This window comes from Erpetoichthys calabaricus, chromosome 15 (genome assembly GCF_900747795.2).
Source record: "Erpetoichthys calabaricus chromosome 15, fErpCal1.3, whole genome shotgun sequence".
Lineage (NCBI taxonomy): Eukaryota > Metazoa > Chordata > Cladistia > Polypteriformes > Polypteridae > Erpetoichthys > Erpetoichthys calabaricus.
Window position 1 is genome coordinate 94851989 of NC_041408.2, and position 12715 is coordinate 94864703.

Here is a 12715-nt window from a genome sequence, read left to right on the forward strand (position 1 = left end):
TGTCTCCATTTCCACCTGAGGTGATGACCTCTGGATATCTTGGGTCTTCCAATAGGACATTCCTGGTTCATCTGCCACTGGAGACACCAAATCTTAATTTTTAGGTATGCTAAACATCTCAGAGGGTCCCGCTGTCTGCAGCACCAGTTTCTCTAATCACAAGTCCTCCCAGACACACAAGCTCCAGAGCCTGCCAAGAATTCCCACTTCTGCCTCTTGTATATTCACAATCTAATGTTAAGCAGGCCCTGCGGTGAGATGGCGCCCTGCCCGGGGTTTGTTTCCTGCCTTGTGGCCTGTGTTGGCTGGTATTGGCTCCAGCAGACCCCCGTGACCCTGTAGTTAGGATATAGCAGGTTGGATAATGGATGGATGGATGGATGTTAAGCAGTGCAAAAGGATACAACCACAGGTGAGGATGGGCATGAAGACTTTAATGGTGTAATCAACAGGTTTGTCTGGAGATTCAGCTGCATCTCTAACTCCACTGCACAATGCAAGGCACACAATATTCCTGGTAATTTTCTAATATATTTGTGAATTTCATCTGTTTTTACTAAAGAGCAGCAACCACAGCACACCAAATGTAAAAACCCTCTCTTTGGACAGACAGCATGATCAGTGAGGGCTGGAAAAAGCTGTCAACACCATCTGAGCAACAGGAGGCAGCACAGGTACACCTGCTGGCAAATCAGGGGCCAAATTAGGGCCACATTACCAAATTACAGTTAATGGGGAGTTGGAAACTCCTATCACACCACTAAGTGGAAAGATGGCAAACTATGAACCAGCCAGGGAGTACACGCCCTTTGACAGCTGAAGGTTCAAGCGTGCAGAGACAGCAGTGGATCAGTATATTCCTAGAGGATACAGTGCATCCGGAAAGAATTCACAACGCTTCATCACTTTTTCCACATTTTGTTATGTTACAGCCTTATTCCAAAATGGATTAAATTCATTTTTCTCCTCAGAATTCTACACACAACACCCCATAATGACAACGTAAAAAAAGTTTACTTGAGGTTTTTGCAAATTTATTAAAAATAAAAAAACTGAAACATCTCATGTCAATAAGTATTCACAGCCTTTGCTCAATACTTTGTCGATGCACCTTTGGCAGCAATTCCAGCCTCAAGTCTTGTTGAATATGATGCCACAAGCTTGGCACACCTATCCTTGCCCAGTTTGGCCCATTCCTCTTTGCAGCACCTCTCAAGCTCCATCAGGTTGGATGGGAAGCGTCGGTGCACAGCCATTTTAAGATCTCTCCAGAGATATTCAATCGGATTCAAGTCTGGGCTCTGGCTGGGCCACTCAAGGACATTCACAGAGTTGTCCTGAAGCCACTCCTTTGATATCTTGGCTGTGTGCTTAGGGTCGTTGTCCTGCTGAAAGATGAACCATCGCCCCAGTCTGAGGTCAAGAGCACTCTGGAACAGGTTTTCATCCAGGATGTCTCTGTACATTGCTGCAGTCATCTTTCCCTTTATCCTGACTAGTCTCCCAGTTCCTGCTGCTGAAAAACATCCCCAGAGCATGATGCTGCCACCACCATGCTTCACTGTAGAGATGGTATTGGCCTGGTGATGAGCGGTGCCTGGTTTCGTCCAAACGTGACGCCTGGCATTCTCACCAAAGAGTTCAATCTTTGTCTCATCATACCAGAGAATTTTCTTTCTCATGGTCTGAGAGTCCTTCAGGTGCCTTTTGACAAACTCCAGGCGGGCTGCCATGTGCCTTTTACTAAGGAGTGGCTTCTGTCTGGCCACTCTACCATACAGGCCTGATTGGTGGATTGCTGCAGAGGTGGTTGTCCTTCTGGAAGGTTCTCCTCTCTCCACAGAGGACCTCTGGAGCTCTGACAGAGGGACCATCGGGTTCTTGGTCACCTCCCTGACTAAGGCCCTTCTCCCCTGATTGCTCAGTTTAGATGGCCGGCCAGCTCTAGGAAGAGTCCTGGTGGTTTTGCACTTCTTCCACTTATGGATGATGGAGGCCACTGTGCTCATTGGGACCATCAAAGCAGCAGAATTTTTTCTGTAACCTTCCCCAGTATGTGTAGACTGTACTTGAACTCCCACAAACCCCAAAAAAAAACAATAATCTGTGGAACGACAAGAAGCTAACCTGCTGCTCTGTCCAATCTTAAAAAAGAGCAGCACTCTCTCAGTCTGCCAGTACACATACAGTATCGTACAGTCATGGCCAAAGATTTTGAGAATGACCCAAGTGTTGGTTTTCACAAAAAGTTTGCTGCTTTGGTGTTTTTAGATCTTTTTGTCAGACGTCTTTATGGTGTACTGAAGTAGAATTACAAGTATTCCAGACGTTTCAAGGCTTTTATTGACAATTCCATTAAGTTTATGTGCAGAATCAATATTTGCAGTGATGACCCTTCTTTCTTTTTCAAGACCTCTGCAATTCACCCTGGCATGCTGTTTGTCAATCAACGTCCGGACCCAATCCTGAATGATGGCAGACCATAATCAATGCTTGGAGTTTGTCAGAATTGGTGGGTTTTTGTTTGTCAACCCGCTTCTTGAGGAATGACCACAAGTTCTCAATGGGATTAAGTTCTTTGGAGTTTCCTGGCCGTGGACCCCAAATTTTGATCTTTTGTTCCCCAAGCCACTCAGTTCTCACTTTTCCCTTATGGCCCGGTGCTCCATCATGTTGGTTTTTATTTTACCTAAGGTGGGTTTGTGCCAAACTGTTTATTGGATGCTCTCAGAGGATGTTTTGCTCCCATTCTTGGCTGAGAAGCAACCCGACGTGACATGAATGGTCTCCGGATGCTTTACTGTTGGCCTGACACAGGACTGATGATAGCGCCGCTCACCTTTTCTTTTTTCCGGATGCCCCAAACAATCGGAAAGGGGATTCATCAGAGAAAATGACTTTACCCCAGTCCTCAGCAGTCCAGTCCATGCACCTTTTGCAGAATATCAGTCTGTCTGTGATAGCTTCTTTGCTGCCCTTCTTGACATCCACCAGGGCATCCTCCAAAAGTCTTCACCTCACTCACACCTGCCTGCTGCCATTCCTCAGCAAGCTCTGCACTGGTGGTGCCCGGATCCTCAGCCATGAATAAAGAAAGGGGCCAAAACATCGTCCGAGAGCAACTTCTCCCAACCATCTAAGAACAGTCTGGTGACCAATATGATGGAGCACCAGGCCATAAGGCAAAAGTGAGAGCTAAGTGGCTCGGGGAGCAAAACATCGAAATTTGGGGTCTATGGCCAGGAAACTCCCCAGACCTTAATCCCATTGAGAACTTGTGGTCAATCCTCAAGGTGGACAAACAAAAACCCAACCAATTCTGACAAACTCCAAGCATTGATTATGGGCAGCTACCAGTCAGGATTGGGCCCAGAGGTTGATTGACAGCCTGCCAGGGCGAATTGCAGAGGTCTTGAAAAAGAAAGAAGGTCCAACACTGCAAATATTGACTGTGCGCATAAATGTAATGTGATTGTCAATAGAAGTCTTTGAAACTTATGAAGTGCTTGTAATTCTACTTCAGTATATCACAGAAACATCTGACAAAAAGATCTAAAAACACTGAAGCAGCAAACTTTGTGAAAACCAACACTTGTGTCATTCTTAAAACTTTTAGCCACAACTGTATATTACAACAATCTACAGTAAAGTGAAGAGATGTGTTAACTTGGGTTCCCCATCAAGATCCAGCATCTTCAGTGTTCAGTAATCACAAACCCCCAAACTCTTAACACAGAGCTTCAAAACCACCTCAGTGATCCATCTCAGCTACAGAAATGGACCAAACCTTGTCAGATTCTTCCAACAGGGTCTTCTCAGAGGAAGACAAGGCTCTGGAATTTCCCAAAATGCTCCTTTCACTTCCTGACACTATTCCAGTGGAGACCAATATTTTCCCACTTAAGTATGAGAGCAGATTTAGGGATTTTCCTGCCAAGGAACATATATTTTCAGGATCTAGCCAGTTCCTGTATGACGCAGGCCCTGGGCCACTTTACCACTTTTGTGTGCTGAGCTCCCACCACACAACAGAAACTTTTATGCAAAATATGTGAAGTGCAAAGACGAATGATGTGATGTGTTGCGATGCGAGGCACATTCAGGAGTTCAAGCAGGAGATTATTACTTCACTACAGCGCATTGAGCAGCACACCAGGGAGACAGCTATGAAGAGTGATGTGGTGCGGTGTGAAGTGCGGCGCAATCAACAGTTCACAGGGGACACCCCCACATTATTTCCTCAAACTGATCACGTCTTCACGGGGGAGATTAGATAGATAGATAGATAGATAGATAGATAGATAGATAGATAGATAGATAGATAGATAGATAGATAGATAGATAGATAGATAGATAGATAGATAGATAGATAGATAGATAGATAGATAGATAGATAGATAGATAGATAGATAGATAGATAGATAGATAGATAGATAGATAGATAGATAGATAGATAGATAGATAGATAGATAGATAGATAGATAGATAGATAGATAGATAGATAGATAGATAGATAGATAGATAGATAGATAGATAGATAGATAGATAGATAGATAGATAGATAGATAGATAGATAGATAGATAGATAGATAGATAGATAGATAGATAGATAGATAGATAGATAGATAGATAGATAGATAGATAGATAGATAGATAGATAGATAGATAGATAGATAGATAGATAGATAGATAGATAGATAGATAGATAGATAGATAGATAGATAGATAGATAGATAGATAGATAGATAGATAGATAGATAGATAGATAGATAGATAGATAGATAGATAGATAGATAGATAGATAGATAGATAGATAGATAGATAGATAGATAGATAGATAGATAGATAGATAGATAGATAGATAGATAGATACTTTATTAATCCCAATGGGAAATTATTACAATGATGCAGTGCACAGCGCGGTGTACCAGGGAGGTAGCTATATAGAGTGATGCGGTGTGAAATGTGGGGCTCCACCTTCACTGATAATTCTCTAAAGTCCAAACTGCTGACAGATTTGTAAGATGCCGCCAGTGTTTGTGGTCAACCAATCAGCACAGTTCATCAAATGAGCTCCACGTTGAAATAAAAGTACATAACCTGGAGTAGGAGCTTAAAAAATGCATTCAAAAGAACTACCTACCAGATACTACAAATGGTCCAAGTTGTTACGGTGTGCAAGCTACAAACGTTTCCGAGTCTCTAAAAAGCCTCTGGTTCCTGAGGTGGGAAAGTGACTTTTGATGAGGTCAGGTCAACCTTTTTTGTTTCAGCAGTGTTCTCAGGTTAATGCTGTCTAATTTCTAGATTTAAAAACGTGTCTGTAGAGTTATTGTTGCATATTTAAAACATAATTGGGGCATTTTCATATTTCTGTTAATGGTTTACATTTGTTGCCCTGCAGAAGTGTCCTTACCGTCTATTTGAAGAAGAATAAAAACAAGTTAGCTTAGCTCTTCTTCTAATGAGGTCTATTATCTTGGTTTACAGTGGATTCTGATTCTGCTATAAAAGTCCATTTATAGGATGCTCTAATTTAGGCCTGTCAGGTACTAACATGATGAACTGCAGGCGGCAGGTCCTCCTCTCCTTCCAGAACTTTAACACTGATTTACTCACAGCACACACCTGTATAATATGGTACATGATACAGGCAGGTGCCTTATATTTCCCTATCTTGTGTTTGCCCACCCAACTCCCCAGCACTATTTAATGTAGACACTATACTCTATTTTTCTCCAGCCATCTCTGAGGCTAGGGATCTGCACTGGCAATCGGAAGGTTGCTGGTTCAATTCCCGTAAATGCCAATAGGGACTCTGCTCTGTTGGGACCTTGAGAAAGGCCCTTAACCTGCAATTGATGAGCGCTTTGAGTAGTAAGAAAAGCGCTATATAAATGCAAAGAATTATTATTATTATTGTTTTTTCTGTCCTCCCTAGCCATAGGACCTTACTTTATTCTTTGTTAATTAGCATTATCAAATTTTTATTTTTTTTCCTTTCTTCATCTTGTAAAACACTTTGAGCTCCATCATTTGTATGAAAATGTGCTCTAGAAATAAATGTTATTGTTGTTGTTATACTTCATGTGGTCCTGTCATTAGATTGGCCGGCCCAACAATAACTCCGCGGTAGAATGACCAATAGCGGGGAGGTGGCTGGTTGGCCGAGGTCTCCAGGACTCTGAGTGCATCTGGCTTGTCGGACTCCTTGTCTACAATTAACTGATGGACAGACATTGATGTTTACTAGTTTGAGTAATTAGTCTCTACTTTGTTTTTGATGTAATTGAACATATCTGTATCCTCATATGTGACAGTACTGTATTTAGTGAGTGGTATCACCTGTTCTTTCATTTGGCCTTTAGAGTCGTCATTCACTCTGTGCGCTTAGTGAGGTGAGCTGTGAAAGAACAAAGTCGTTTGTACCGTTGTGTTGTATTTCTGAGGTGGCCATCTGGCTCTGTGAAGAGGATCACTTGTGTTCCATTTGGTGTTATTTACCCCATTATTTCAGACACTCAACCTACCTGGGAGGGGGTCTCTCTCTAAATTGCCCTTCCCAAGATTTCTCCAATGGGTGTTTTTTTTTTTTTTTTGGTCTTCTTAGGGAGTCAAGGCTGAGGGGGCTGTTAAAGAACAGGGCCTGTAAAAACCCATTGAGGCATTCATTCCTTGTGTGATGCTGGACTATACAAGACACAAATTGTTGTTGGTGTTGTTGTAGTTGTAGTACAGCACCAACACCATAAATCACAATCCGTTTATCTCCAACTAATGTGAGAGATTGGCTGTGACAAACATGGCCAATATTGCTGAAAGAATAATGGATAAGATATGCTGTATTTAAATAATAGGACACATTCAGACTTCCTGCTAGACTAAATAACCAAATTTAAGTGGCCCTATGAAAGTGGGGACCTTGTAACAGAGCGAATCCCATCAAGGTCAGCCTACCACCCAAAAGCTCTCCATAGCCCTATAACTGAATAAGGGGGCTCAGAAAATGTATAGCCATAATAAAAACAGGACATTCAATCTGGGTGACCACATGACTTACTAAATGACACAATGGGGCAAATCATTAATATTTGTCATGAAAACAACATTATTAACAGATTTTGTGGATATACGTAGAATATGAGCAACCATTTCTAAAAGAAAAAATAATTAAGATTCAATTTCAAATGGTACTGTTGGAACAAAGATTAATTATTCAAAATAATTTGTTACTGTGTGTAGCAAACCAAGTTACAAACACTTACCAGAAGCCATGCAGGGTCCAGTAATTAAACTGATCTGCAGTCTGACAACTCGTCTTTTCCATCTAAACATAAAATGACATATAATTAAAATAAAATGACATATAATTACACACTTTAAAACAAGTTGGAAAATGCATGCATGATAGAACATTCAGCTGCATTCTAGGACTTGGTTGACTATTCTGAAATTTGGAGTATTTTAAAATTTCTACTTTTTTTTTTAGCTCAAACATAAGAGATATCACATATGCTTTTCTTTTGTTTGTTAAATATTTTTGTAACAGTAAGTCAGATTAAAAAAATAACAGTGACTACAGAATGTAATTACATGTACTAACAGATTTTTATAGCATTTTACATTATCCTGTAGTTATGAGGGATGTTCAGAAAGTTTCCGCACTTTTATATTTTTGTTGGAAATGGTGAAGGCGGGAGGAGTGGTAATTGGGCATTAAAATGTTGGTACACCTCTGGAAAAATGGCATTGTAAACGAAGGGGACTACGTAGAAAAGTGACATAATTTGTTTTTGAAATTCTTACTAAATAGAGTAAAAAAAAAAAAAAAAAAAAAGTGTGGAAACTTTTTGAACGTCCCTCATATAAAGCAAGGCCAGATAGCAGTCGGTGGCTGAAGCAGGGACACCACATTCCACATCACGGCTCCTTTAATGTCCAGTTGTTAGTCGTTGGTTGTGGAGAGTGTACGGATAATCAGAGTTCACGCTCTGTAAATGTAACATTTGTGAAAGAAGTCCCCAGAGGAGAGTTACAAACCATGTTAAAGTCCGCCTGCACCATCTGGAGCGGCTACCGGAATGTGTGTACATGGGAAGAGCCCCTCTCAAGTATAAAGAGTAAACCAATTGGTAATAATTGAGGCCCCACAGAGTGCTGCTCCTCTGTTGTAAGACAAACCGCTTTGAAAATTCACCTCTCTTTCTTAAGTGAACTTTTGAAATTTCAACAAAAAACCAGTATACCGAGAGGCAAGTTATTTCAAGTGGACAGAGGGACGGAGAAACAGACAGAGAGATGTGAAGAGGGGAACCAGTGCTTTCATATTTTGTACAAACTTACTTGAGAAATATTTTTTGTACAGTTTTGTTTTCTTAATTACTTAATAAGTACAGAAAACACATGATAAACTATGAAATGTCACAAGAATGCTTTCAGCAAAATAAAATGATGAGTAAACAAAGTTGGAGGATAGAAAAGTGCATAGAGTACAATACATAAAACCACTAGGCCTGGGTTTGCAGAACTGTGGCTGTGTGTGACTTGCCTTTTGACTTGGCATTAAAAACGGACCACAGAGCCCCCTCAGAGGTTTGTTTTCTCCAGGGATACGGCCAAGTGGGGTTTATGTTTTCAGCCCCTCTACTCACCAGAGCGCCATGATGATATTAATGGACGTAATGCAAGGATCCGTTTGTGTAAAATAGTTTGGAATTGCTTACTGTGTCTTTACATTGATCTTTATGTGTTCACATTATGTACTTAGTACTTTGTAAAGTGTGTTAATTGTATTTTACATGTGAAACGGTTAAAGCAATTTGAGCCTGCAATAAAAAAAAGCAACAAGATTTAGTTTAAGTACACTATTAACGTTGAAGGCCTTGTTTTAACAACAGGACCGGGCCTCTTAAATTTCTTAATTTGCTCCGAGTCTGATAAACAATACTGGAGGAGAGCGTGTCCTAACCAAGTACAACCTCGTTAGACTGAATTATACATTAGGGGCACAAAAATGTCAGAATCAGTACAACCAAAGACACAGTTGGTAGTCATCCATCCACTTTCTAACCTGCTCCATCCTGAGGAAGGTCATGGAAGAGATGAAGCCAATCCCAGCAAGCACAGAGCACAAGGCAGGAACCACGACAAGACCGGGCACCAGTCCATCGCAGAGCGGACAGATGGCTGGTATTTGAATTCACTTTATGACGTATATGCATCAGAGAGTATTCAGACTCCTTTTGTCTTTGCACACTTTATTGTGTTGTACATTTCATTTTCAAAGGTGAAATCGGCCATTTTGCCCATCAGTCTACACTCAATAATCCATAATGACAAAGTGAGCACACGGTTTCAGATGCTTTGCAAATTTATGAAAAATCAAAAACTTAGAAATATTCAGACCCTTAACTGAGCACTTTGTAGAAGCCCCTTTGGCAGCCAATTCCAGCTTTGAGTCTGCTTGGTAAGTTTCTATAAGCTTTGCACAGCTGGATTTGGACAATTCATCCCATTCATCCGGGCAGACCCTCCCAAACTCCATTAGACAAGAAGGGAAGCATCTCTAAAAACCGCCATCTTCGGGTCTCTCCACACATGTTCTACTGTATAACAGGGGTCTCCCACTCCAGTCCTCGAGCTCAACTGTGGCTGCAGCTTTTCATTCTGTTTCTTAATCAGTGACCAGTTTTTGCTGCTAATCAAATTCTTTTCCCTTCATTTCAGTTGACATAATTTTTTAATTGTTTCATTTTTTTCCTTAAATGGCAACCAACCAGAAATGCGATGTAAAGTCAGTGAGCCATCAGATGGAATGTGCATATTTTGTTTCAATTTGTATTTTTTACTACAAACTAATGTCAAGAAGAAAAAAACAACACAAAATGAGCTAAGTATGGTCAAAAACGGAAACCTGCTCTTTGAATAACTATCTGTGCTCCATTAGCTCTAAATCACTTTACCTGCACAGTTGTTAGACAGTTCATCACTACTAAAACATAATTCAAATATATTGTATATATCTATATCTATATATATATATATATATATATATATAGTGTGTGTACGTACGTGTGTGTGTGCGTACGTACGTACGTGCGTGCATGCATACGTACGTGCGTGCGTGCGTGCGTGCGTGCGTGCGTGCGTGCGTGCGTGCGTACGTGCGTGCGTGCGTGCGTACGTACGTACGTACGTGTGTGTACGTGTGTATATGTGTGTGTACGTACGTGTGTGTGTGTATGTACGTGTGTGTATATATATATCTTCAAAGGCAGATGCTGATATTGAAATGTAAATGAACAGTCGTTTGTGTTCCCTCCGACTACATTCATCATTGTGGTACTTCAGACAAGCTTTCCAGTCTGCAGTACTTCACAGATCTGTTTTTTCTAGGATCGGCCCATTCACGATTATAAATCTTAGGCTTGCATGATCTTAATTGAAACAGAACGCCATCAGCTACTTCAACTCGCCGCTTCATGACATGTTTCTGGACACCCCACTGCTTTGCTCTTGGATCTACAGTTCACTGGCGCTAAGAACAGCTTTTTAAAATTCTCACAGCCTTAAAAACATATCATTCTGATTCTGATCACGCTTCGCTTCACCTTTGAACCTGACATCCTTGACTTGCTGCTGTTTTATGCTAAAACTGTTCAGAGTAAGGAAAGGCTGACTTGCTTTCTCATTCAGGGACTGCCATATTCTGCGTAATCAGAATTGCTTAAGAAGACTTCAGCGTCATTGATGTTCATTTTAGCTACCTCGGTTTGACATGCACTCTGAATCTTAGTTGGCTGCTGACTTGACACATACAGTACATATTGCCTAAAACAATGATGCATAACGGAAAAAATAAATTTCAGGTCACCTGTATTACGTTTTTGCTGCAAATGTAAAGGAGGGGAAAGAAAATAATAGTTGTTGACAAACTGATCCAATCTATTCAAGCTGATCTGCACCACTATTTTAAAAAGTATTATTTTGTTTTGCCAAATCATTGCCACTGCGGTGGATCTAATCACATAGGGATGTGTTCCAGTTGTCTACTGACAACTACTGAGGGAGAAGCTAAGCATTAAGCATGTGCATAGCAACGTAATCGAGCGGCAAGAGGTGAACAAAAGTTTACACTTCATCCTACATGTGCTGGGGGGTACATTTAATATCGACCCAGTTTAGGATAACAGTAAGCCAGTGATTATCCCAACAGCACTACGCTAGGAGCAAACGTGGTGGACGGTATGCTGGCTCTTTGTAGGACTCAATCACACAGCCAATCAGAAAAGAGTGTGCTACGTGCAATCCAGTGACAGCAAAATATAAATACAGTAATCATCTAGAATTAATCCTGTTATTAGCTATAGGTGTGTATAGGGAGTGGCAGAGAAGTACGTAAGAGTTGTACAGGATATGTACGAGGGAAGTGTGACTGTGGTGAGGTCTGCGGTAGGAGTGACGGAGGTGGGATTACATCAGGGATTGGCTCTGAGCCCTTTCTTATTTGCAGTGGTGATGGACAGGTGGACAGACAAGATTAGACAGGAGTCCCCATGGACTGTGATGTTTGCTGATGACATTGTGATCTGTAGCGAGAGTAGAGAACAGGTTGAGGAGACCCTGGAGAGGTGGAGATATGAAAGGAGAGGAATGAAGGTCAGTAGGAACAAGACAGAATACATGTGTGTGAATGAGAGGGAGGTCAGTGGAATGGTGAGGATGCAGGGAGTAGAGTTGGCGAAGGTGGATGAGTTTAAATACTTGGGATTAACAGTACAGAGTAATGGGGACTGTGGAAGAGAGGAGAAAAAGAGAGTGCAGGCAGGGTGGAGTGGGTGGAGAAGAGTGTCAGGAGTTATTTGTGACAGACGGGTATCAGCAAGAGTGACAGGGAAGGTCTTCAGGACGGTAGTGAGACCAGCTATGTTATATGGGTTGGAGACGGTGGCACTGACCAGAAAGCAGGATACAGAGCTGGAGGTGGCAGAGTTAAAGATGCTAAGATTTGCATTGGGTGTGACGAGGATGGACAGGATTAGAAATGAGGACATTAGAGGGTCAGCTCAAGTTGGACGGTTGAGAGACAAAGTCAGAGAGGCGAGATTGCGTTGGTTTGGACATGTGCAGAGGAGAGATGCTGGGTATATTGGGAGAAGGATGCTAAGGATAGAGCTGCCAGGGAAGAGGAACAGAGGATGGCCTAAGAGAAGGTTTATGGATGTGGTGAGAGAGGACATGCAGGTGATGGGTGTAACAGAGCAAGATGACGAGGACAGAAAGATCTGGAAGAAGATGATCCGCTGTGACAACCCCTAACAGGAGCAGCCGAAAGAAGAAGCATTAGCTATAGGTGTGATTAAGTAGTGTGATCTGGGAATTCATCAACTACTGTCCATATATCCAGTCTCTGGGTGTTCAAGTTAGGATGGAAGTTATTCACTTCTCAGGACATGAAGGAGAAATACTTTTTGATACTTGAGAAATTATTGTTGGAACACTTCAGTATTAAAACAGGTAGTCATAGGTAGTCTAGTACACTCATGGATACCAATCAATTCACAAATACATTGCAAGAACATGCAAACTCCATTCAGCCCAAGACACTGTGAAGGTGGAATAGCAGCTCAGTGTCATCAGTTGGCCTACAATATGTTACTACACGTTAGCATGAATCAAACTACATGAAACCCGTATTTTTGCAGTTCTAGTCACC

At 41.5% G+C, this 12715-nt stretch overlaps 1 protein-coding gene and 1 long non-coding RNA gene across 2 annotated transcripts in view; both read right to left on the reverse strand.

The window, feature by feature from the left end:
* LOC127525970 (uncharacterized) overlaps positions 1 to 12715 on the reverse strand; it is a 495457-nt gene that overhangs the window by 436467 nt on the left and 46275 nt on the right. The window lies entirely within an intron of this gene.
* Positions 1 to 12715, reverse strand: part of rnaset2 (ribonuclease T2) — a 45625-nt gene that overhangs the window by 13788 nt on the left and 19122 nt on the right. The window contains exon 4 of the mRNA XM_028821101.2: positions 7266 to 7327. Within this exon, the coding sequence (XP_028676934.1) occupies positions 7266 to 7327 (62 nt within the window). The remainder of the gene's footprint in view (positions 1 to 7265; positions 7328 to 12715) is intronic.